The 27,152-nt window shown below is 40.1% G+C and overlaps 1 protein-coding gene across 1 annotated transcript in view; it reads left to right on the top strand.

The window, feature by feature from the left end:
* The window catches only part of LOC125723490 (protein kinase C-binding protein NELL1-like), a 217,441-nt gene that overhangs the window by 170,979 nt on the left and 19,310 nt on the right, over positions 1–27,152 (top strand). The window contains exon 16 of the mRNA XM_049000104.1: positions 11,346–11,441. Within this exon, the coding sequence (XP_048856061.1) occupies positions 11,346–11,441 (96 nt within the window). The remainder of the gene's footprint in view (positions 1–11,345; positions 11,442–27,152) is intronic.

The following is a 27,152-nucleotide window of genomic DNA, read 5'->3' as shown; positions in this document are numbered from 1 at the left end:
TCTGTAGGATGTGCTGGTCAAACAAGTCCGATGCATAGAGGCCCCACCTCACAATTTACAGGGCTTGAAGAATCTGCTGCTAAAACCTTGGTGCCAGTTACCTCAGGACACCATCAGAGGTCCTGAGGAGTCCGTTCCTCTACAGGTCACAGAGCTGTTTGGCTGCACGGGGGGGGGGGGGGGGGGGGGGGGGGGAGCCTGCAGTGCAATATATTAGACAGGTGGATATAATGATGGCTGATCAGTGTATATGCATATATAAAGCACAGCTAAATACCTTATGGTGCAAAACAGTAATTAAAAGCAAAGTAAACACAGCAGGAGTGAATAGCCAGCTCACAATGACTAATTTAATATATTCATTCCGCTAAAATGCCATAACAAAACAGCAAGAAGTCAAAACTCAAGGCCTGGTACTTATCAGTGGTCAGACATGACTCATCAGCACTTAATGGGAAGCTGCATTTTAAATATATGCTGTCAGTTGCAGCACAATTCCCTGCATATCCAAATGAAATAGTGTTAAATTTATCATTGAATAGGGACGTTTCATCTTTCTTTATTTCTATGGGATGTGTGTCTAATTTTTTGCTTTGCCAGTTAACTTTTTTAATCTCTATGTCTAGGATTAAGATTAAGATGCATTTTATTGATCAAAGTGGGAAATTCTAGTGCGTACAGCAGCAAGAACGCAGACAAACATACAAACGTGTACTACAGTACCAAGCACGCAAGGTTCAAAGGCAGTACCCATAGTGCAAGTAAAAATAGTCCAAACATATACATAAATGAATATCCTTAAAACACAGAATATTCCATCCATTTTCCAAACCGCTTATCCTACTGGGTCGCGGGGGGTCTGGAGCCTATCCCGGAAGCAATGGGCACGAGGCAGGGAACAACCCAGGATGGGGGGCCAGCCCATCGCAGGGCACACTCACACACCATTCACGCACACATGCACACCTACGGGCAATTTAGCAAGTCCAATTAGCCTCAGCATGTTTTTGGACTGCGGGGGGAAACCAGAGAACCCAGAGGAAACCCCACGACGACATGGGGAGAACATGCAAACTCCACACACTTGTGACCCAGGCGGAGACTCGAACCCAGGTCCCAGAGGTGTGAGGCAACAGTGCTAACCACTGCACCACCATGCCACCCCAAAACACAGAATATTGTTATACAGAAATAAATATATAAAGATAAGAATAATAAATTACGAATGTCATTTATGCAATTACCAAAGAGATAGCACCAGACTTTGACTGCACAAGATGGAAAGCTTCCTAATCTGTTATGACTGTGGATAGGCAGTGGCATGTCATTAGGTGCTTTGCTTTCGGACGGCAGCAGGCAGGAACGATCCCCAGTAGTGTTTTTTAGCACTGCATGGTGGCTAAATGGCTCCCAGTATAGTGCCCCCTGAAGCAGATGGGCAGAATTGTTCATAATATTCTCATTTTGCCAACATCCTCTTCTCTTCCTCTGCCTCCCTTTGTGCTACACACATCAAAAGACCTGAGCATCCTCAGAAAGGAGAGTCTGTTCTGGCCTTTCCTGTACAGCGCTGCTGTTTTGTCTTCCCAGTCCAGTCTGCTGTTCACGTGACCCCCCCAGGTACCACTTCACCACCTCTACTTCCTCCCTTTGGATGGTGACTGGTCTCAAGGGCTCCCTGTTATACTGGAAGCCCACCACTAGCTCCCTTTGTTCTCCCTGCACCACAAGACAAAGTCCTTTACTAGTCTTCTGTACTCTGACTCATCTCCATTGCTGATGTATCCTAGAATGGCGAGATTACCTGAGAACTTCTGCAGATGGCAAGAACTGCTGTTGTACCGGATGTCTGATGCGTAGAGGGTAAACAGGAAGACTAACTGGAAATTGTCTTTCGTCAGCTTACCACTTCAACATTCCTTTATTTTTACATATGTTTTAAAACAGCATTAATTCTTCCCTTGGCCTTAATGTAATCACTGGTTTCCCACAAATCCCTGGGTTTATGGAAAAGTAATCAAGTCTAAATAATGCAAAACTACTCTCTGGGAAACAGAACTTATGACTGTGAACCACACTGCGGAAAGCATGACAAAAAAAAATGCTAGATTAGCTATAAAAACATAACAAGCATACTCTAGGGCATGTTTATGGTTCAGTAATAATCACAAAATGCTGGAAAACAAATCCTTTAATTCTCTAGAAAGTCTACAGGACCAAACTACTTTCATCATATCGTACCGATTGGAAGTGGTCTTGTGGTTAAAAGGTCAGAAATTCCTACAGTTTTCTACCACCTTCTATCCATGCTGTCCTGGCAACTCAGAAGTATTCACTGAAGTTCACAGTTTGATTTAAATATACACATTTTTTCCGAAGTTAATGCAGTGGGGTAAAATTAAATATCATGGCTGGAGAACAAATAATTCTAAATGTATATTTAGCATATAACTTGTAACTGCTGTTGCTCATAATGTATGAGGTGCTATATGCACCACCTGAAATTAACATTCTACAAAGCATGCCATCTGTGCTTTACAGGCAGGGCATAATTCTCAGTGTTCTCCATTTCTTTAACAAAGTCAAAGGATAGAAAAGTCAACTTGAAGCAGTACAAATGAATGACATTCCTCAAAGAGGAGTGGCGACTTGGTTGAATGCAGACTTTTATCTTCTCTTATACTATTTTTTCTATTTTTTTCCTCCTTTCCTTTTGGTGATCCTGTACAGCACTTTTGTCAATCAGTGTTATTTTGACTTTGACTTATGGAGCGATTGATCCTGTGGCCTTTGATACATTTTAGAAAAGTTAAGACAACTAAAGAACTTAATACTTTTTAAAATTTTAATGGAGTGAATGTTTTCTTTCCTATTCAACCCAGAATTCTGAAGGTATTTGCTCCAAATGATATCATGCTTTACTTCTGTACATATGCTCAGTCTATAACACGGCATATCATGCCAATGACAACAGGAATGTAAGCTTCCTAGAAAGGACACAGACATTTTCAGTTCTTATAAAATTAAGTCATAGCAACTGCACAGATATCAGCAGAAAAAAAATATCTCATATCAATGCTGATGGTGTACCTGGAAGACCCAGTTTGGTGAATTTGAGTTGCTCATAAGGGTTGGAATCATTTTTATGTGTCCATTGTGTCATATCTCCTGCATGAGTCGGCTTGGTAAATCTGTAATATCCTTATTTAATAAGCAGAACATGATGTAAAACATAAATTAAACTCTTGGAGATTAATAGCAAAGACCACTGATATATTTAGTGTCTACAGAACCAGTTGTTGTGGAATAATGATACCCTGCTTTTATTCCAAGGGCTTGAATGTTCATAACATTTGGAAATTTACAGTTGTGGCACAGTTGATCTTTTGAATGTTGTACAAGGTCTTATAAAGATCTTTTGTTTTTTATTAAAAACTGTAAAAGGTAAAATATGATTAGTATATTGCCAACTTTTTGACATGGAGAAGTCTAACAAATATTATGCTATATTTTATGTTTTGTGGTTTACTGTATATAGTAAGGTGCCCTGCAACCCAGTAGGATAAGCGGTTTGGAAAATGGATGGATGGATATTGTAAGGTGCTGAATTTTCTGCATTTTGCCCCCATAAAGAAATGTTCTCAATTGTTTTTTTATTAGTATGCAAGAACAAGCATGTCCAACTGAATTTCAATAGGAATACATGAACTTGGTAACTGGTAAGTTGTAATCTACAGTATTTGTTTTAACTTAAAGCTCCCACAGCACCCTGCAGAGAGACACTTGACTAAAATAATCATCCTTAAAATATTTCTCCTTAAATGAACTTTTGTATGCAACCGACGTAGAGGAAAACTTTATATGAGGTCTGATACCTCTGGTGTGGAGTATGTTGACAAGAATTGCAATTTAGTATGATTTATGCCGACCTTGATCAAGTCACACATGGTTATCGCTCTGTTTTCTGCTCAGAGAAGAAGCCAGTCTAACTGGACACTGAATTACTTTCCTGATTGAAAGGCGGCTCGGTTATATTTGGTGCGGTTGTTGTTTTCGGTGGTGAAGTGATATGACACCTGAATTTGACCAGTCGACCTAGTTGCAGGCTGAACGGGGGCTTCTGGGAGCAGAGACACTTTAATGAGAGAGCTCCTCATTCACACAGCTGTCACCCGATAGCTCAGCCTCGCTCACCTTCGTCCCACTGCCACAAATATCCTCCGGATGCTAGAGGTTACTGACTAGCCAGGCTATTTTCAGCTATTACTACATCGAGTACGTATTTTGGATCTGCCAAAGCAGCATGTATGATCATGGGCAATATCCATAAACTGGTTCATTCAGCCATTATCTGCATAACCCTACATAATATTTTAAGTATTGTTTACCTTGGACAGAATTTTTCAGCAAGTGCTAAACTTCTGTTTAACGTTTTTTTTTTATTATTTTGAACTGCCGTTATTTTTCCTATGGTTTTTCTTTCTTATAAACTGTTAAATTCCTGCAACATCTGAATGCAGCCCCTGTGGAGCGTAGCATGCATCAGACGATGGTGGCGCAAGAGGTAGTGTTATCGTTGAGCAACTGGTGGGTTGCAGGTTTGAGCCCTTTTTCCTCCTGTCCCCATCAAAGTGTCCTTGAGTAAGTGTGTGAATGGGTGAATGTAAGGCATAAAGCTGTAAAGCGCTTTGAGTACTCGTAAGAGTAGAAAAGCGCTATATCAATGCAATCCATTTACCATCAGTGTGGTAATTTTGTCCCATTTTCGCAGATTTTTACTGAATGCTAAAATGGTATACAATTAAACATGAAGATAAATTGGAAAGCTATTGTTTTTTCTGCATAACTTTTTTACACTTACATGTCAAATGTGTAATGTCAAGTGAGATCAGCTGAATGGAAATATATGAATTTCAGAGAGGCATTTGCTCCCTACTGTATAAATAACACATTGCATAAAGGAGTAGTACAAGGATGAGTTTGATTCAAAATGGTAATGTCAGTCAGGGAGGGGTTCCCTGTAACAGGCCACTTCACACACTGTACCCCAGCCTTCCAGGATTGTATATATAATGCACGGTAATTTCTTGTCATATTGGCGCAAACGCACATAAAATATGTACACATTCACATGGTTAAGACAATCGATTGCTGCACATATCACTTTTAAAGGTGAATGCATACTTGCGTATCAGTCAGTCCCACAAGGTTTAGTTGCATGGATCATTAGGGCTGTTATACAGTATAATTTTCCTAATTCATTTGCATACACTTTTTTATGTGCACAGAAATGAATTTCTCCCTGTAGTACCAGTCCTAGGTGAGGTGGTGGCCAAGGCGAACATCACCATTGGAGACCTTTGTTTCCAGATTGGCTGGCAAGAGAAATAAAGTGTTTCTGTTATATTAATGAGTATTAGGTTATATACCTGAATTATATTTCAAAGCCAAAACTCAATGGAAAAGCATTATTGTGTCCCTCTGCTGCCTGTTAAATATTCCTGGCAGCAGCTAAATAAGATGACCTGTTGCATTTGAAAATAAACTGTAATACTGAAGCAACAAGTGGGGCTAGAAAACGGTTTTGGGGAAATAAAGACACTAATGGCCAATTTAATGGTCAGATTTCAAGCTACAATGAAAATGTGAAGACAATCTAAGCTTAAATCACAACAACCAGTATATCACAAAACTGCACAAATTTATTTCAAATTCCATGAGTCAGGGACTCTTGCAAATGCAAATTGTGGTGGACATTGTGAATTTGTATTATGTAGCGCTGCAAATTGTGGTGGACATTAATTTGTATTATGGGTACACGTCGTCTTCAGTCCGTGTGCAGCTGCACCTACGACGCATAGAATGCGCGTGGGGGCCATGATGCGTATGCGATGTGAGCGTCAAGTATAAATAAACCTTAATGCACTTGTAGTCCTGTCATACTTTACAATCGTGGGTACCCTGCCTGTACAAGATAGCAGGGAAGTCCACTTTTAATCATCGGTGAAAAGTAAAGTCAGGTTTTAGCCATAACGCCAAATGAATACAGGGAGGCACATAATGCTAAATGAATTAAACAGTGGTTTAATATACAGACGTGGGCAAAGTCGCTGGTACCTTTACAGCTCATTGAAACAATGCTTAATTTAACCTGAAAAGTTTTTCAGTTAAAAGCAAATGCCTAATATACTGTATTCCTGCATGCCTTTAGTATGTGATAGCGTAAACCAATAAAATTGTGAAAAGAAATGATTTGTTGTTTATTTCACAAAGTAAAATAATCATAGTATGGACAGATTAGTCTAAATCTAAAGAGAATATTTATCCTTACATTATAGTCATGCTTCAAAGTAAGTGTTTAACCTTAGTTAGTATCACAGGTACCTTCAAGCTTTTCATCAGCCATTCTTCTTTAAAGGGAAAGAACATGCTACTGTGTTGTTTGGTATCATTGTGTGCACCACGCTGAATATGGACCAGAGAAAGCAAAGGAGGGAGCTGTCTGAGGAGCTCAGAAAGAAGATTATAGAAAACAGTGTTAAAGGTAAAGACTATAAGAGCATCTCCAAGCAGCTTCATGTTCCCATGACCACAGTTTCCAATATTATTAAAACGTATAAGGTTCGTGGGACAGTAGCCAACCTTCCAGGGCATGAAGGAAATGTAACCCCAAGTTGATCAGAAGGATGGAACGAAAAAGAAGGAAACCATCCAAAACTCCAAGGTTAAGGTACATCACATACTGATCGCACCATCCATCGCATTTTAAATATTAATGGGCTCCATGGAAGAAGACCCAGGAGGGCTCCACTACTGACAGAAAAAATGAATAAGCCAGAGTGGAATTCACCAAAATGCATGTTGAGAAGCCCCAAAGTTTCTGGGATGAGACAAAACTGGGGCTTTTTGGCCAACCACATCAGCACTATGGAAAGATCTGAAAATTTCAGTGTTTAGATGCCACCCATCAAACCAGAGACAGTTTGAGTAGTTTGCTTAGGAGGAGTGGGCAAACTACCTGTTTGCAAATGCAGACGTCTCACTGTGAAGTACTGAGATCGCTTGTTGGCAGTGATTGCTGCAAAAGGTGGTGCAACAAACTATTAAATTAAGGGTACCATCTTTTTTTCTGTGCGGTTTTCATTTGTTTAATTATATAAAATATTCAACTGAATCAATAATCAAAAGCAAAGTGATTTGTGTTAAATATGGAATGAATAATAAGGGATGCGATTAAAATTTGGTGTCAGTTTCAGAGATAGTTGTGATTTTATTTATTTATTTATTTATTTGTTAAAGGGTACCGACAAATTTGTCCATGTCTGTATATTTATATTTCTTGTCCTCTTCAGCCATGCATTTGGTTTACATTTTTGTACATAACGACTGGCTTATTGTCTTAGTAATGGACTGTTTTCTAATTAAAGGTGGTCGTTCTAAAATTTTTAGAACAAGAGCAATTGGGCAATGCCGATTTTTTTATACTGTTCAGATATTGCACTAAAGTTTATGATATTCTGCTATACCATTATTTTATAATCTTTACACCATGCAGGATAGGGGTCCCCAAGATGCAGTTTCACTGAAAGAACATACCGCGGTATTTTCATGCCGCCTAAGCCTAAAGGCCAAAACATACTTCACTGTTCTCTATGCACTTCTGCTCTGGGGACAGTGACAGCGAAGTAAATTTCATAATCGGGGTTTGCACCAGATGATGTTCATGTAGCCCAGAAATTAATGTGCTGCAGAGATCATACACATCACTGCATTGACTGTGCATGTGGAAGGATTAATTGGTGGCAGCACTGACTTTCACAGAGGAAAAGTTAACCAAGAAGGAGTAGAAAAAGTAGAATTATTGTAGGAGGTGTGATAGTTCCTGCATATCTATTTTTTCATACTGTCCAGATTGTATGCAGTACTTTCAAAAGCAACACTATTGCGGCATTTCATTTTGAAATCTTATCGGTAAATTTGGGGGTGTACCAGCTAATTTTTTCATACGGATTTCAAAATGCCAGGGTATGCCGTATTACCTTCACACTGCTAAATTTTAAAACTGTTTTTAAAAAGTTTAACTGTTTTGCTAAACTGCTTGTATTTCTGTTTATCACAAAACATCTGCCCTCTACTGGTCTGGTGGAATATCACTGCTGTATACATTCACCGATCACAAGCTTCTGCGACATGTGTAGAATAAACAAAGGATTCCATGGGCACGACTGTCCACTGTCCAACGGAAAGTACACATGGAAAAGTGAAGTATTAAGAGTAGTTTTACTAATAAATGCATTTTTGGTTTATAAATGTGAAAATTATGCATTCAAATACCAATGTGCTGGTAAAATGTGTGGTAACTGGTATAAGCAGGTTAATGCACTCCAAACCATGTATAATACTGTGGCATTGGAGTGGCAAGAAGAAAATGGGGTGGACAGTGACACTTGGTGCAGTGAAAGCTCTGTGGTTCCCCATCCTTTAAGGGATGCAGCACAATAAACAATCATGAATAAATCCTGCTCACGGAAACACAAACCAGGGGAAATATGGAGGGGGTCACACCTTTTAACAACACAACGGCGGGAGAGTACCCTGACACAAAGCAGCACGCAAAAGACAGTAAACATGCATGTAAATACAGCGAGCGTGGAATTTACAACAAAAGCTACACCTTTACAAAAAATGGGGAACTGACAATGATCGCTAGCAAAGGGGGAGTGGCATACATGGGGAACAAGCAAATAAATGAGAAATAATAGGCGGTGAGGTGTAGGCCTGCCCTGCATTCTCTGGAACACACGACAAACAATTTACAAGGCAATTCACAATTCATCCAGCACAGTATGCTCAGCGCTACAAAAAGTTATGCACTCTGCAGAGCCAACCATCTTCTACTTTGCGCTGGGCGGCTCTTCGCCCCTGCAGGCATGTGCTTAAAATCATGTGATGCACAACTTGTCGTGCATTAACCCTTACATGAGAGTTTGACAGACTGCTTTTATATGTAGAGCATAAGTAATGTAATTGTTTATTAGTAGCTAACTTGTTTATGCTCAGGCGCACGTTGAACAGTCAAGAGTGTACAGCTTTTTAACGTATTGAGTGCTGTGCTTATAAAATGACATTCGGAAGATGGGGGTGGTTCTGTGCATTAGTTTATTAATTTAATCTTAAAGATTCAATATGTTCATTTGTCATTATGTTGCTTTACCTCTTTAAAGCAATAAAATAAACTAAAACGTGATCAAAAAGTTATTTTTATTTGATGTGGGTATTGTATCATGTGATTAAATTGTACTTGAACATAACAGGTAAATTAAATTTAAAAATGCATCAAGAAGGCTATAAATAATATTCTTGCTTATTCATTCATAATGTCCCTTCGAAGATGCATTAAAATAGTTTTCACTATTTTATGTCACGGATTGCTTCTTACACAAGTATTACCTGAAGCAGCAATACAGTAAGCGAAATAAGTCAAAATACAAAAACATACAACAGAAATCACGTAAGAATATCTTGTCCATCAAGAAATTAATGTGCGGTCGGAGCTACTAATGTACTCATTTTCAAGCTAATGAAAAAACATGATTTTTATTACAAAACTGACCTTTTATTAAACAGTTCACTTTGAATCTTTTAATGAATTTTGTGAAATTAAAAATAATGCATTGACGCAGGTGGAGATGCACTCTGGCAGGGTCTGATTTGGACAGTTTTGATAGTACTGTCAATTACCTTTAATCTTGACTATGAAAAAGAAAAACAATGCCAGTAATTAAATGCATACTAATTATATTTTTAATAAATATATATATATGTATTTTATGTATAATTTTGCATAGCTATACAAATATGTAAAGATGTAGCACCAAGTCTGTAAATCTCATGTCGAGTATGAAACTACCTCATGAGATAGTCACGAATATATATCATAATAAGCCTTGCTGCTGACTGCTAGACAGCAGTCAAATGAATGGAGTTAAATCTTAATGGAAGAGGCAGGTGAACTCTAAGCTTAACTGCCAGGCGTCATAGTACATTTTTTAGATTAATCCCTTGGCCCCATCCCTTGTGTGATGTTTCCCACACACCTCTGCATCGTCTACCACAGGATGACTCAGGCAATTTGCAGTCTGCACAAAAGCCCCTGACTTATCTTTATATGCTGTTTTTTTGTTGGAAATGTTTAGAAAATGGATGGATGGATGGATGGATGGATGGATGGATGGATGGATGGATGGATGGATGGATGGATGGAAAACCAAACTACAGGTGGAATGCTAGACTTAACTAGTATCATTAATGCAACAAGCCTTAGTTTGCAGTGATGGACTTAAAATGATAATCATAAAAATAGGTAAATTGAAGTGATGTAGCTGTAATTACTTTCAGAGTCCTCGTGTTATCAGTGCAGAACTGGTCAGGCTCCTGATTAGCGCTTTATACAGGATCTCAGAAGTTACTTAATAATGGATTTTTGTATGAGGCGGCATGGTGGTGCAGTGGTTAGGGTGAGGGGTGGCATGGTGGTGCAGTGGTTAGTTCTGTTGCCTCACACCTCTGGGACCCGGGTTCGAATATCCGCCTGGGTTACATGTGTGTGGAGTTTGCATGTTCTCCCCATGTCGTCGTGGGGTTTCCTCCGGGTACTCCGATTTCCCCCCATAGTCCAAAAATATGCTGAAGCTAATTGGACTTGCTAAATTGCCCGTGGGTGTGCATGTGTGAGTGAATGGGGTGTGAGTGTGCCCTGCGATGGGCTGGCCCCCCATCCTGGGTTGTTCCCTGCCTCGTGCCCATTGCTTCCAGGATAGGCTCCGGACCCCCCGTGACCCAGTAGGATAAGCAGTTTGGAAAATGGATGGATGGATGGATGGATGAATTTTGGTATTACAGCTTACAGTTTATACACTGGTTCATTCGTTTGTTTGGTGATTTTCAAGGGCCCACTGAATATTATTTATAAAATTATGTCACTCACAACCTTCAAGTGCCTGAAGACTTTCATTATTGCACCACTCTGATCTGACATATTCTGTGATAGATGTAATCTGAAACTGGATGTGTAACAGGAATCTGGGGTTTTCCTGTTTGCTTGAAATTCTGCCTATGACAATTTAAGAATTAATGCATATGCAACAAAGTGACCAATGCAAGAGAATCAAAGCAATAGAGGATAAAGAGAAAAGATTTACAAAACTTGCCAATGTCAGTGTGACAGATGCTGCTTATATGACAGCAGAGTTTCTGTTTTTCATTTATTCTTTTCCAATCTTTTCAGAAGATTATTGAGTAAATAAATGTTATTGTTGCTTATGTTTCCTCTCTTCCGCCCACAGCGTTCTGTAAGGAAGGCTGCCGCAGCGGGGGGACCTGTGTGTCACCTAACACCTGCCTCTGTCCTCCTGGGTTTACTGGGCGACACTGCGAGAAAGGTGAGGGTGTCTGTCCATCTGCCTGTACTACTGTATAATCTGCAAGGCTTCATGGCTCTTTATCAGTATATGTACACTAAGCAATGCCTCATCTGTCCAAGTGCTACAAGGTCTAAGGTGACATAGCACCTACACGAGTTTCTCTCATTTCTTCCTGAACTCTTCCTTTAAATTAGATTATTTTAACCTTATTTTAACCTATTTATGATACATGAAAAGAAGGAGAATTGGGTCTTTATTTTGTTTTAGCAAATGAGATATCATCTGAGATATATTCATTCTCCTGAATGAAATGACACAACTGCTTATCTCCTACCACAGTCTTCTACTAAAGTGTGCCAGAGAAGGTTATTCTGATTTAGTGCTAATGAATATACGATCCTGCTGTTGGTCATAGTGGCCCAGGCAGAGGTTAACTGGACTCCGTCTCATTGCTGTCATGGAAACCGATGACTGTCACAGTACAGTAATGATAAAGTTCCACCCATGTGCCTCTAATGGAATAGCCATCAGGAGGTATTTATGTGCTGTTAAAAAGAAGGAATTGTTAAGTTGATCTGAGTTGTTTCAGTTCAACACTAAAGCTCTATGTGAGCAATCCCTGGTGTTATAAATTAGAAATGTAGTAGCTTGGTACATTTTTTGACTAGTATACATTCTTACTACTGATGGTTTCATCTAGCTGTATATCCAGATAGATTTCTTGAACCGTAATGTGTAGACAGCCAAATATAGTGCAGGGTGTCATTTTAGAGAAAATATCCTGTATTCTGCCAAAAGTCAAGGTGATTGCTACATTCATGCTTGTTTACATTTTATTGACTACTGGAACTCTGGAAATAAATTCATGACAGATTGCAGGATCTTCTTATGCATCTTTTACTTCTTAAAGATTACATAAATCAGCAGAGGGAAGGAATGGAACCTGGGGAGAGATGACAAAATAGAAATGATTGTGAATGTGATGGGTCTTTATTCTACCATTACTGTGAAACGCATAAGCAATAATGCTTCTTCCAGTAAAATAATTCTCCAGACTTGAAGGATTTTGAATGTTAATTTTTCTCCTTTATCGGGTTTGTTTTGAGAATGAAGGGTAAAGTCCACAGTTTATTCATTTACATTAAAAGAAAAATTAAAATTAAATGAAAGTTAATTACCTTTTCTTTGCAGCTGTGTCTGGAGGAATCCTCTTACCCCTTTAAATTTTATCCTTAAAACTGCCTGGCTTCAAGACCAGGCAGTAACAGCATCTCCCCACTGCCCAAAGTGCAATGGCAAACGTAAATAATATCTTTCAGCACTTTGTCACACCTTAAGGAGTGTGGCTTGGCTTTGAAAATTAGCAGCTAATGCTGCTTTTGGAAAAAAGACCCAGTTGTCATGGAAACTTCATTTGACTAAAATCTCATGGTTTCCGTGTGCACAGTTCTAAGTTTCACAGTCAAACACTGAGAAGGGATTTCCACTTCAATTCCCATGCTTATGTACTTCCTTGGATTTTTCCTGACTACTGTACAAAACATTTAAATGAACTGGGTACTTACTTTGAATTGCATGATTTTTTTTCTTTCTTTCCAGTAAATTATACTGAGATGGTAGGGAGTCCTAACAAACAGTAGTAAATGGTCATCTGGCTCCCTTTCTCTATGCCTGATTACATTGAAGTTGGGCCATTTTAACTGAATGCTTCATCAGACTTTGTTTGAAAAGACTACAGCTGTTAAGTAAGTTGTTTAAAAAAAAACTTGCATCAGAATCCTGGTAACATTTCCATGTTTGTTTATTAGTGGCGCAGTATAACTTTGTGACTCACAGAAACAGTCCATGTTGCAAATTGAGACACTGAAAATCTTAGAAGATCAAAAAATATGTGCAAGCAAGTTCTCATAGCTTTGGTGCAGAATTTTTGTGAATCTTTTCTATCTGTCAATGTAACAGAACCAAAATAGCAAATGGCTTCTGTTTATTATTACACAGATATGAACATTAAATGTCGATAACAGACATGAGTCTTTACTTAGTCTGAAATTTTAATTTAATTGGAAACACAACAGGATAATTGAACTACTAATTAATATGACAGAATTAGTGATTTTATTTTATCATATACTCCTTGCAGGCATTATGCATTTTCAGCATTTCAGTTGCATTCATTGAACAGGAAATGCATATGGTATCAGTCCCCTGCTGCTGCTTAGGAAACTTTCTCATTAACATAATAACTGAAAAATTATTTGATGGAAACTTTGTTTATATATTGTATGCATGAAGATCTGGTATTGATTCAATTTTGCAAAGCAATGCTGCTTAGTGGCAGCAAAGGGAAGGATGACTACCGAAGTCATTTGACCTTGTGAACATGATAACTCAAAAAGTATTTTTCAAACATGGCAGACACACACTGTATGGGTGTCAAGCACCTGGTCAAGCATTTCATAGGTCAGTGGCTCTCAAAGCGATTTTTCTTTCACTGCCACCCCAACAGTAAATGTTACTGGCAGCAGTCTGGTTGGCAGTCAATGAAATTTATCGCATGTAACCCCCCCTCCCCCAACTGCTTGGCTAATCTGTAACTTATCATGTGAGAACACCCCTCCCCCACAGCTACAGACCCAGATCTGGCATACTTTAATATTTTTTAAAATAAGGTCAGGGGGATACATTGTTATCGTTCTGACATTTGGCATCTAGTTTCACACGATGCCATGAAGTTACTCATCCTCATAGCATAAAATTAAATAAGAAGGGTTTAATACATTTATTGGACCAAGAATGCTGTGCAGTGCGTTCTGACAAACATACTGCTATGTGGGACTGTGTTTTTATTTATTTTGGGGCTCATTATGTTTCCAGACCGCAGAAGAGCTTGTCTGTTATTGCGTACCTGCTTGCGTTTGTAATATGTTGTGCCCATGATACAAGACCTATTTTGTTTTTTTCGTGCTTTGTGAAGGTAAGACTTGGCTCCAGGCTCATTCAACTTTTAATCCACTAACTGGTTAAAAAAATATATAATTTTGTTGTATTTGCCCATCTTATGTGCATTGAAAAGTTTACTTTGTGACTGTTGTAAACTGTTGCTTGCAAAAGCCAACTCATTCTTATGTTTATGGGAAGGTGAGAAAGAATCTGTAATACAGTGCAAAGTTTTTTTTGTTTGCTTTGCTGTTTTTTTAAGTAACACCTATTTTTAAGATTTAGGCTTACAAACAAGTCTTTAGTTTTATTTTGTTGTTTAAGTCATATTCACCTCTAGACTGTATTCACCATACAAACACGGAGTGCCACAACAGCAGGGTCCTGGGCCTGGCCTGCACCCCTGTTATCATGCCAGGTCACATCACCAACATACCAAAACACGGAGTGCCACAACAGCAGGGTCCTGGGCCTGGCCTGCACCCCCGTTATCATGCCAGGTCACATCACCAACATACCAAAACACGGAGTGCCACAACAGCAGGGTCCTGGGCCTGGCCTGCACCCCCGTTATCATGCCAGGTCACATCACCAACATACCAAAACACGGAGTGCCACAACAGCAGGGTCCTGGGCCTGGCCTGCACCCCCGTTATCATGCCAGGTCACATCACCAACATACCAAAACACGGAGTGCCACAACAGCAGGGTCCTAGGCCTGGCCTGCACCCCCGTTATCATGCCAGGTCACATCACCAACATACCAAAACACGGAGTGCCACAACAGCAGGGTCCTGGGCCTGGCCTGCACCCCCGTTATCATGCCAGGTCACATCACCAACATACCAAAACACGGAGTGCCACAACAGCAGGGTCCTGGGCCTGGCCTGCACCCCTGTTATCATGCCAAGTCACATCACCAACATACCAAAACACGGAGTGCCACAACAGCAGGGTCCTGGGCCTGGCCTGCACCCCCGTTATCATGCCAGGTCACATCACCAACATACCAAAACACGGAGTGCCACAACAGCTGGGTCCTGGGCCTGGCCTGCACCCCCGTTATCATGCCAGGTCACATCACCAACATACCAAAACACGGAGTGCCACAACAGCTGGGTCCTGGGCCTGGCCTGCACCCCCCTCACCAGGCCAGGTCACATCACCAACATACCAAAACACGGAGTGCCACAACAGCAGGGTCCTGGGCCTGGCCTGCACCCCTGTTATCACGCCAGGTCACATCACCAACATACCAAAACACGGAGTGCCACAACAGCTGGGTCCTGGGCCTGGCCTGCACCCCCCTCACCAGGCCAGGTCACATCACCAACATACCAAAACACGGAGTGCAACAACAGCTGGGTCCTAGGCCTGGCCTGCACCCCCGTTATCATGCCAGGTCACATCACCAACATACCAAAACACGGAGTGCCACAACAGCAGGGTCCTGGGCCTGGCCTGCACCCCTGTTATCATGCCAGGTCACATCACCAACATACCAAAACATGGAGTGCCACAACAGCAGGGTCCTGGGCCTGGCCTGCACCCCCGTTATCATGCCAGGTCACATCACCAACATACCAAAACACGGAGTGCCACAACAGCAGGGTCCTGGGCCTGGCCTGCACCCCCGTTATCATGCCAGGTCACATCACCAACATACCAAAACACGGAGTGCCACAACAGCAGGGTCCTGGGCCTGGCCTGCACCCCCGTTATCATGCCAGGTCACATCACCAACATACCAAAACACGGAGTGCCACAACAGCAGGGTCCTAGGCCTGGCCTGCACCCCCGTTATCATGCCAGGTCACATCACCAACATACCAAAACACGGAGTGCCACAACAGCAGGGTCCTGGGCCTGGCCTGCACCCCCGTTATCATGCCAGGTCACATCACCAACATACCAAAACACGGAGTGCCACAACAGCAGGGTCCTGGGCCTGGCCTGCACCCCTGTTATCACGCCAAGTCACATCACCAACATACCAAAACACGGAGTGCCACAACAGCAGGGTCCTGGGCCTGGCCTGCACCCCCGTTATCACGCCAGGTCACATCACCAACATACCAAAACACGGAGTGCCACAACAGCTGGGTCCTGGGCCTGGCCTGCACCCCCGTTATCATGCCAGGTCACATCACCAACATACCAAAACACGGAGTGCCACAACAGCTGGGTCCTGGGCCTGGCCTGCACCCCTGTTATCACGCCAGGTCACATCACCAACATACCAAAACACGGAGTGCCACAACAGCAGGGTCCTGGGCCTGGCCTGCACCCCTGTTATCACGCCAGGTCACATCACCAACATACCAAAACACGGAGTGCCACAACAGCTGGGTCCTGGGCCTGGCCTGCACCCCCCTCACCAGGCCAGGTCACATCACCAACATACCAAAACACGGAGTGCAACAACAGCTGGGTCCTAGGCCTGGCCTGCACCCCCGTTATCATGCCAGGTCACATCACCAACATACCAAAACACGGAGTGCCACAACAGCAGGGTCCTGGGCCTGGCCTGCACCCCTGTTATCACGCCAGGTCACATCACCAACATACCAAAACACGGAGTGCCACAACAGCAGGGTCCTGGGCCTGGCCTGCACCCCCCTCACCAGGCCAGGTCACATCACCAACATACCAAAACACGGAGTGCAACAACAGCTGGGTCCTGGGCCTGGCCTGCACCCCCCTCACCAGGCCAGGTCACATCACCAACATACCAAAACACAGAGTGTCACAACAGCAGGGTCCTGGGCCAGGCCTACACCCCCCTCACCACGCCAGATCACATCGCCAACATTCCAAAACACAACGTAGTGCCACAATGGAAGTCCCAGGCCAAGCCTGCCCTGTCCAATGGTGTTATCGAGCAGGAATCAGCACACGGCCAGGGTAACCATAATATACCATTATTAGTAAATGCTCTGTGCCTTAATTATTTAGAAATTTCACCAGTACGACTTTACAATAAGGTTCCCTTTTGCCACTTGTAAATGGTAGTAGCTCATTAATAAAAAGAAAACTGTGCTATAACTTGTTTAAAATGGTCTATTATTAATTTACAAAGTGTTACAACCTAATTAATAAGCAGATTATAAACTATTCATAAACTCTCCATATGGGCAGCCTTATTGTAAAGTGGCACCAGTGTCACCAATAATTTTTGACCAATTTTTTGTAGCCAATTCTCTGCAAGTTTCTTGGCCAAATCTCATGTAAGTTGCAGGCATGTCCAGCGATGCATCATATCATGTTGAATCGCACTGCATCGCAATAGGAGTGAATTGCATTGTATCACAATAGAAGTTGCTTCATATGTGTCTTTAATGTATTGAATCTTTGGCAACGCATCGAGATGTGTATCACTTCACCTCAGTGATGGAGATGCACATCCCTAGTCTGCACACATCCCTCAAAAAGGGTCTGCACAGCTTTTAGGCACATGGTTTAGGAATGCAGTGATGGACTGGGAACCCACCCTAAGTTGTTCCCTGCTTTGCACCCATAGCTTCTGGGATAGGCTCCGGATCCCTGGCAACCTGTATAGGACCAGTGGGTACAGAAAATGGTTGTATGGATGAATTAGTAACAGGGTTATTCTTGTATTTTTGTTGCATAATTCTAAACAGAAAGCATAACTTAGAATCCTGTTTGCAGACATTATTTATTAAAAATAAGACCTGTCATTCTCATGAATTATAGATTTTAAATGCTAAAATTAATTAAAATGAAGCAAAGAGCAAATAGAGCAAAGGAACATTATTACCAGAACAGACTGGAACAGCCTACAAACCCGCCATGTTAACCTTTTCTTTTCAAAATGTGCTTGTCTTTTATATCATATGTTTACATTAAATGCTTGTGTTGTAGTACATGTAACAAAGCCTTGATGTGTCATTTACATTTTACAGTGTAGCTTGTAGGCAAGATGGGTCACAGCACACATTTGACGTAGCTGAACTTTTTTACTATCATATGTATTTGAAATCTTAGTTGACACTCACTAGTATTCACAGAGAGAATTTAGGAGTCATCTTTAAAGGTCATTATACACAGGGTAACTTTTTGACCAACGTTGGGAGGCAGTGTTGCAGAGAAACGTTGCACGGGCACTTTTTGGGCAACAAATTTCTATATGGACAATTTTGATCTCCGTCAGCAACTTTTTGAGCTCTTCCTATCACAATGCTTACAGCCAATCACTTGACTTGGATCTTCAATAAAATTCAACAAAAATGACAGCCACTCAGTAGCAATGTAGCAAAGACAGGGAGTATCTTTCTGCACTGTTAAGCTGTCATGTGTAAACCCAAAACAGGGAATTTGCCCCATTTAATGCTTAAGATGCCATCAGACGTCAAATTTCATGTGCTCAGGCTGTAACTTAGACATGGCATGGCAATGCTGCATGTGGGATGAAACAGAAATCTCGCCAAAACATAAAAAAAATGAGTTTTTGTTCTAGAAACATAAAGACACCCCAAGAACCAGACTTTTCATATATACTGTATATAGGTAGAAACTGAATACATGTTTTTAAGCTTTGTGAGAGGTTTAAAAGAACAGCACTCTCTGAGTCTGGAAGCAGCGCTGATCATCCATCCATTTGAAAATAATGCTATTCATAAGATAACGGAACGGTAACCTGACAGTTGTTATTGGGCAAGAAAACACGTGAAAATGGCCAATCTCATTCCTATAATCAAGAGCACATGATTGGATTGTGCTTACACTGCCTGAGGAGCTACAGCCTTTTATTTTTTAATGTGGGATGGTTTTCACTAAGCAAATACGATTAAAATGCGTCTCTTCTATTCATGTTAGGATAATTGCAAATTTAGATAAGCAGTAACTTTGTAAATTACAAAATGTACAAAAATTTTGATCGGTACTTTGCCTTGTTAATTCACATTTAATAAATGAATTGCAGCTCATAAATTTTTTAACAAGTTGTTATGTAATAGCTAGGATTTTTGAATCAGCCCATTTTACTCCCTTCTTTTACATATGTGGGACTTTGAAAGAGGGAACAGCAATGTTAAAGATTCACGGAATGTCAGTTCCATGTACCGAAGTCTCGTTATTCAATAATGCCAAGACAAAGTCAGATTTTCATTTTAATTTATTCTAGGGCACCTTTAAAAACTATGTTAAAATGATAGCAAATTATCTTTTGACTGGAGTATCTATTTAATTTTGTGCTGTACGTGATACTTAAGTAAAATAGATATTGAAGCCAAAACAACAGTGACAGGTGCAAAGGTTTCGGCATCCATATAGTTTACTGCATGGTTGTTGATGCAGTATGGAGTTAACTGAATGAAGAGAGGGGGTAGGGTGTATGGGTATATGAGGTCACAAAGATAGGAAGGGGCTGTACCATAAATTCGTTAAATTCATTACCAAACCCCAGTGCCAATATTTCACCAGTTCTTGTATAATCAGTATGTACTTGACTATATTGCAACACATATTTCAGTGTTTTGGTGTCACTTAAATGCCTGAGCTATCGATTAAAATATTTTCCCTCTGTTTCTCTGGCAACAGAAGCATCACTGCACCTCACATGCCATCACTACTGTAGTTAACAATTCACTTGCTTTGATGTCAGCAGATGCTTACCGTTAACTAGTAACCATCATAAACTCAGTTGAAATCCATAAATATGAACGGTCTAAAGCAGGGGTGGGCAATCTTATCCAGAAAGGGCTGTTGTGTGTGTGGGATTTTGCTGTAACCCCCTAATTAGATTACTACTTAGAAGACTGATTGGTTGAAGAGGCCTCACACAGGCTTTGAACAGCTGACCTAAAGGTTATTCCAAAAACCGACATGCACACTGGCCCTTTGCAGATAAGATGGCCCACCGCAGCTCTAAAGTGTAGCTGTATTTCACTCAGAAGGATTCCAACTATGGAGAGATTACTCCGACTTTATTAAATAAATGAATATGTGCATTAATAATATATGAGAAATGTGGCAATAAATAAATGAAAATATGAAATGTGATATGAAATGTGAGCATAAATAAATCTGTTAAGAAAATTATTTTTCTTCATGTTTTTAATTATGTATTGCTTGTATCATTTACATATCTATTTATTCAAAGGACGAATGAACAATGAAAACACGCTGTCGCACATTTTACAATTTTTATTTTTGATTACGGTAAATCACGGATAACTGAATCTGCAAATGTTGGTTAAATCCAGTGTGGCAATTTTGGACTAGACAGGAGCAATCGAACGAAAATGATCCGGCAGTCAAAAACCAGTATTCACTAGTGCCCTCCCTCAAAACTTTGATGGGTGAAAGTGACCAATTGCATTTCAAGGCTTATTTCTTGTCATGTTCCACATCATTGAAATGAATGAATGAATGAATAAATAAATAAATAAACAAACAAAGAAATATCACAAATAAATAGATAAGAAAATACGAAGAGGAATACATTAACAGTTTTAACAGATTTATTCTCACATTTAATATCATTATCATATATTTATTGCCACATCTCACAATATTTTTATTTAATAATGCACACATTATTTATTTTAAAAAGTCTAAATAATCCCTCCATATATGACACTGGTATGTCATGTAAATTTGTAGTGTTTTGCATTTATTCATATATTTAAGGTGTTAGTATAGGCCTATTGATTAATTTGAAGTTAAAATTTGCCTTGGAAATAAAATAGGCAGTTCTTTAATTGCCTTGCCCTTCATTTGGTGCTTTATTAAGTTTTTTTATGTAACGTTTAGGTACTGCTTTTGACATGTGACTTGTTTTAAAAATATTGTTTTAGAAAAACGATGCCCAAACCTACCCACGAACAGCTTTGCATGTAAATGTATTTTAAAACCAGTATGGCATGACATGGAGTCAGTGAAGTTCAGAGAGTACATGATAGATTTGTGAATGAAGAGGAGTGTGTGTAGGTATGCAGACAGCACTACTTTGAACTATTTTGTTTGTTTTTGGATTTGGACAATAGAAAAAAGGCACTGAAGTTCTCCAGCCGATATGTTACAGTATGAAGGCATTGAACGGTCATTCAGAATCAGGTAGTAACAGAAATTACTTGAGTCTAGCAATAATTCAGAGGTGGGAAAGAGAAATTTTGGTTGTAGTTGCTCATCAACAGGATCCCAAGATTGTGTATGTGAGATGATGGATGTGCTTGACTATTGTTATTTGTAAGGTTAAGGTTAAAGTTTGTGACCTTTTGCTTTAAGAGTACAAAGTCCATTGGTAAACCGAGAAGAATTAACAAACTTCACAACACCCTCTTTAATAGGAGCAACCTCATCAATAATTGAACTAATGTAGTAATTGTATTGCTCAGTTCTAACACACTCAGGTATCTTGTTTACTGAGTTAGCTAGTAGGCTAAGAATGATGTAAGTCCTGAATTAGATGAGCTTCATGCTAGCATATTGTATAGTGCAATTAATGGCAAATGCCAACAGTTTGTGGTTGCAGTGCCTATTACACTAGTTATCTTCACCCCAGTTCTAAAGACAAGGTCAAATGTATGACCTTTTGTGCAATATTGAAGCAGTCAAGGATATCAGAAATTTTGGAGGTACATTTAAGGGGAGACAACCTCTAAGTAAGCAAATTTTGAGACAGATCTACCCAAAACTGAAGCAGTACTTCATTGTGATGGCAAAGAGAAGGTCAGTTCAGACACTTGATATTGTCAGAATAACACAAAAATTATTTGTCCGATCTTTTCTGACTTTGCAGGTGCAGTGTATGGCTGAAGATCTAGACCTTTTCAAATACTGACACAAATCGCACCAAAATTGAAGCAACAGCACTTAGTGACAGAAAAAATAATAATAATAGAGGCTTATCCTTGTGATCAGGATATCAGTTATTACCGTATTTACTCAATTTCATATTTGATGGGCCATATTACCACTTCAGAAAAAACATAATTTCATCATGATGAAAATCTACATTTGAAAACGTTCCCCTTGACAGACCACAAATCATTACAAAACTGGAACTGCACTACAAAGGGCAGAAATATTGGAACTGCAAGACAGAGGGCAGCAGAGAGCAAAAATTGAGCCCGCAGCCATGTTCTTAGGAACAGATACATCTGCTATTTAAATGTATTCTGCAGATCTTTTTGCAAACTTCCCAGGAACACTGTGCAACTTGACACATAATTTCCATTTGCAATAAATAAGTATACTTTCACAACAAAGAGTCAAGCATTCATGTGAGAGGCCCCTTGAGAGATAATTCATACTTGGTCTCATACACAACATCATAATCGCACATATACACCACTATACTCTTACACAAAGACTACCATACCCTCTTATAAGCACAATCATACTCCCTTTTATATACTGTCACACTCTTATACATACAGCACTCTTCTCTGTTGCACAGAAAACTATAGCTACTTATACACACAGTATAGGCTTACATGATAGTCTGTATAGCAGAGGATAATAGTATATGTAAATGAAGTTAATAGTGTATGTGCAACAAAGGCCTAACATATGCGTGAGATATAATATTTGAAACCGAGTAACAGCATATGTAACAGAAATAAACAGTACATCTGAATGCAAATAATCATGTCTAAGGAACAGAATGACTGTGACTGCAACACAGAATGGTAGGATATGTGAATAAGAATAGTTATTTCTGAGACAGTTTGATGGAAACATAAATGTGACAGGCAACACAGAAAAAAGGGGGACATTTGCATGGGATCAGGTGTGGTGAGTGGTGTTAATGAGGCGTGGGACAGATCGTAATCAAAATAGTCCAAATTATGGAAATGGTACTAAGTTCTCAGTTCCGGTTATCTTTGATGAGACCCACCTTCCCAATCATGATTGATATGACATGATGGAGGAACTCACTGAAGAACTCATTGAAGGGCGATAAGTGGCAACATGCTGCAAAATCAGAAAACACATAAATTCTGAAAACATATACAAAACAAAAACATTTTGCAAATACATCCACAACACAATGGACGTTTCTGGGGACAATGAAACGAGGCAGATCATTTGGGCTGAATGGTATATCAAATGAATATAGTAAATCATCATATTTTCAAAATGAGATATAGAATGACAATACCATTTATATCAATATATTTCTATCGTGTGTTAAAATTAAGGCTCTAATCGTATTCTTTCCTGGTTGTAAGCAATGAGACTTCATTGCACATCTCACAGAGAATTAAATGGAGAAGAAAGGCAATGAATCACTGTTACTTGGTTTATTTCATTTTAAATCATTTCCAAACATACAATGCTGTGTGTGAGACCAAGTGTGAATTATCCATCAAGGAGTCTCTCATACATTCAGGTAAAAACACATTTATTGACTTTTACTTCCCCAGGTGATCCATCCGGTACTAGAAATTGTACAAACTGGTGTGTGTGAGACGAGTAGGTATTAGAAAAACAGAATACAGTATACAGTTTGGTGTATTTAGGTTGCTTTCTGTGTCCAGCCCTATGATGAATCTTCGTATGTGGTTGTGTAGGTATTATGCTGTGGCTGTTTTGCTCTGTTATCTTGCCAGTAAACCCCTTGTGTTGTGTCATTGCTGCTAGTGGATTGTTGCGTTCTCTATACTTGCACCATGCCTCCCCCTGCTGTGAAAAGTGAAACCTGGAGGGATGTGATTCGTAGGAACAGCCTGCCTGATCATTACCTGAGTGGTGCTCTATTACTGGGCTTCTGCGCTAACCACAGTTTGTCCATAACAAACACCATGTTCAAATATATATAGGTATTCTTAAGTGCACCTGGCACCAGAGCACCCTAGGCCAGAGCTCAATGATCGATTTTGTAATCTTATTGTCGGATCTGTGACTGCTTGTGTTGGAGACTCGAGTGAAGAGAGCAGCAGCTGAACCGTCAACTGGTGGTGACTTGGATCAGATAGAGGGGGAAAACGCCGGACAATTATAAGTTTCCTGATAACGATTGGTCTTGGTAAATAATGAAGAAGATAACGAATGACATGGGTAAAGAACAAGTGAGATTTGTGTTGCCCAAAAGCCTTCATCCTTCCAGAATTAGCGAACTTTGTTGGTTCCTCTACAGCCTCCACATAAATGAAGCACAGACTGTCAATGGTGGGAACATCAAACCCATGTATTTCAATGGTGAAATATGTTGTATAATTGTCGTACGAGACATATGTAAATAGAAATGGAAAGTAATTTACAAATCGAAAAACACACCAAGGCAACCAAAATTAAGACAATAAATCAACCTATTTGTTAAATGCATAAATTGGTTCAAAATGTGATCCTTGTAAAAAAGAACATTTGCGAGCATCAATAGTAATGGGAAGTAACACTTCGGTGAAGAAGCTTCAAAACAACACAAGTGCACACAGCATCTACGTCACTCCCGCATAGTGCAGCAATCCCAGCAGCCTCTGCAGCAGGGCTGCCCAACTCCAGTCCTGGCGGGCCGGAGCCCTGTGTAGCTTAGTTCTTTCCCTGTTCCACCATAAATGATTCAGCTAAAGAGCTGTGTGGTAATTAGCACAAGGAGTTGAATAAGGTGTGTTAAATGAGGGGAAACCCAAAAATGTGTGGGGCTCTGGCCCCCCAGGACTGGAGCTAGGCAGCCCTGCTCTACAGCAATCTTCCAGACCACCTGGCCACAATGTCTGTAAAAAATCCTAGATGGTTGTATATCACCTGGACATTTAGGCCTAATGCCAAGAACCCATTTCAAGAGGTACAGGCAGGATTCAAGAGGCTGCAAATATGAAAACGGTTGAAGGTTCCAACCACTGCACCGAAGATGCCTGCAATGCCATAAAAACCTATTTTAATGTTATATAAGGGATCCCCTCCTGCTGGAACTTGCACATTGCAATAGAAATGTCATCAATGCATGCACAGATTTGGACTCAGCAGCCTTGCTGAGGCCACGTGCATCTGTAGGACTGCAAGAATCCACTGGTGGTGTAGAAGTCGAGAGCTGTCAAAAGCTGCACAATGGGCAAAATTCTGGTGTGATCCTCTTTTCAATTTATCCTTCACCAGACCAGGGAGGCTCATTATTTCACCCCAGGTCAGTCTATATTTCTCTTTTTCATCACTGAGATGGTTCGAGGGGTTTATGTCCATCCGCAAAACAGCATTCAGAGCAGAAACTTTGCATCTTGTATGGCGCTGTCTGAAACACCATCTTTGGCTGAGTGGCACAATTCACTGCCATTGCTGGTCATGAGGGGTGATTCACCCTCCCAGTTCGATGTGATGGAGTGCATAGCAAGTTTGATTGGTCAACTTATGTAGCCTACTAGGGTTGTACATAATTTATGAAGTGTGCCCCATTAAATTCATCAATTGGATTTTTAATTTAATTAGCCACACACTGTAAGATACATTTATTTTAATGAATGGTTGGATTTTTCTCATTTTTCAGTGTGAGATGAAGCTACTTCACCAAAAGGTAGATTTTTTTCTAAGAATCTTTACAAATCTTTACAAGGGGTGCTAATAATTGTGGAGGGCACAGTATACAGCTATGGAGACCACAGCAAAATTTTTAGTTTAACTCATTTCTCTATTTATGGGTAAGCTTCTGTGTAAAATATGCATTTTTTTGTAAACCTGGCTCTTCTCTGTCTCTTCTCTTCTCTGTATCTCATTGATGAAGGGCTTCTGCTTTGCCTTATGGGTCTTCTGTCCTGCTTCTGAAGCCTGTTATCAATTGTCCTAGCAGTACACTTCACACCATTTGATGTTTCCCATTCTTTTGAAGGTCACTTGATGTCATCCCCTGATCGATGTGGCACGGTTGGATAAATTGACGATCATCTCTGGCATTAGAAAGTTGCTTATGCCCTCTACCTGGCTAGTTTTTTGTCATTCCCAGTGTCTCCTATTTCACGTCGTTCTTGTGTACTGCAGTCTTAGAATTTCTGAGCCAGGAAGCAATCAGTGTAGCCTTCTGCCAGCAGAACCACGACTGAACCAGGATTTATCAATGCAGATTTTTTTTTAAATATGGAGTGGTCTCAGTTTTTTCAAGAGATGTATGTACTGGTGAGTGAAGTGTACTTTATATTTGCATGATTGTGAGATAAAAATTATGTGATTGTTTTAGTTTAACAAAATGTTGGCTCTCTAAGCCCTTTTCCGTGGGAAAATATTTATTGTTCTTGCATATTTAACTGTTTATATGTTTTAGCATTTGTGAGAAGTCTGCAGCAGCTTTTCTTGTGAGTGTCTGTGGGTTGTCAGATGGATAGGGCTGTGACAGGGTTATTTGTATGACTGTATGAAGTGCCCTTTCACCATGGTACACAGGCTGGGGATTCAGTGTATACTACTTATTTTACCATGCTATGTAAAATATTAAGCTGCTTTGTTACAGCTGCACCTACACTATGCATATGATTTTTTTGCGAAATCAGTTCCATTTTAATTTTTATCTAAATTCAAATTCTAATTGTAATTCTGCACTTTGTTTTCAACCACTTTTTATGAACTGCATTTGAATTTCAAGGTCATCCTAAATTCAGTTCTGAATGGTGCACAACTCTGTTATGTACTCAAATTGCATACAGGTGTTAAAACAATGGGCCCATTTTATTTCATAGTCTACATTGTAGTTTGATGTTGCAGCGTTGACTTATTATTATTATTATTAGTATTATTGTTATTATGTCGTAATTATCACCATCATTGTTATGTTGTCCAAAAAAAGTGTTTTAATCTATATTTAGTGATCTCCTGTGATGGTCTGTGACAAGACAGCAGACA

The sequence above is a fragment of the Brienomyrus brachyistius genome, unplaced genomic scaffold, assembly GCF_023856365.1.
Source record: "Brienomyrus brachyistius isolate T26 unplaced genomic scaffold, BBRACH_0.4 scaffold49, whole genome shotgun sequence".
Lineage (NCBI taxonomy): Eukaryota > Metazoa > Chordata > Actinopteri > Osteoglossiformes > Mormyridae > Brienomyrus > Brienomyrus brachyistius.
Note: the sequence above shows the minus strand (reverse complement) of the source record. Positions and strands in the feature narration are given on the sequence as shown.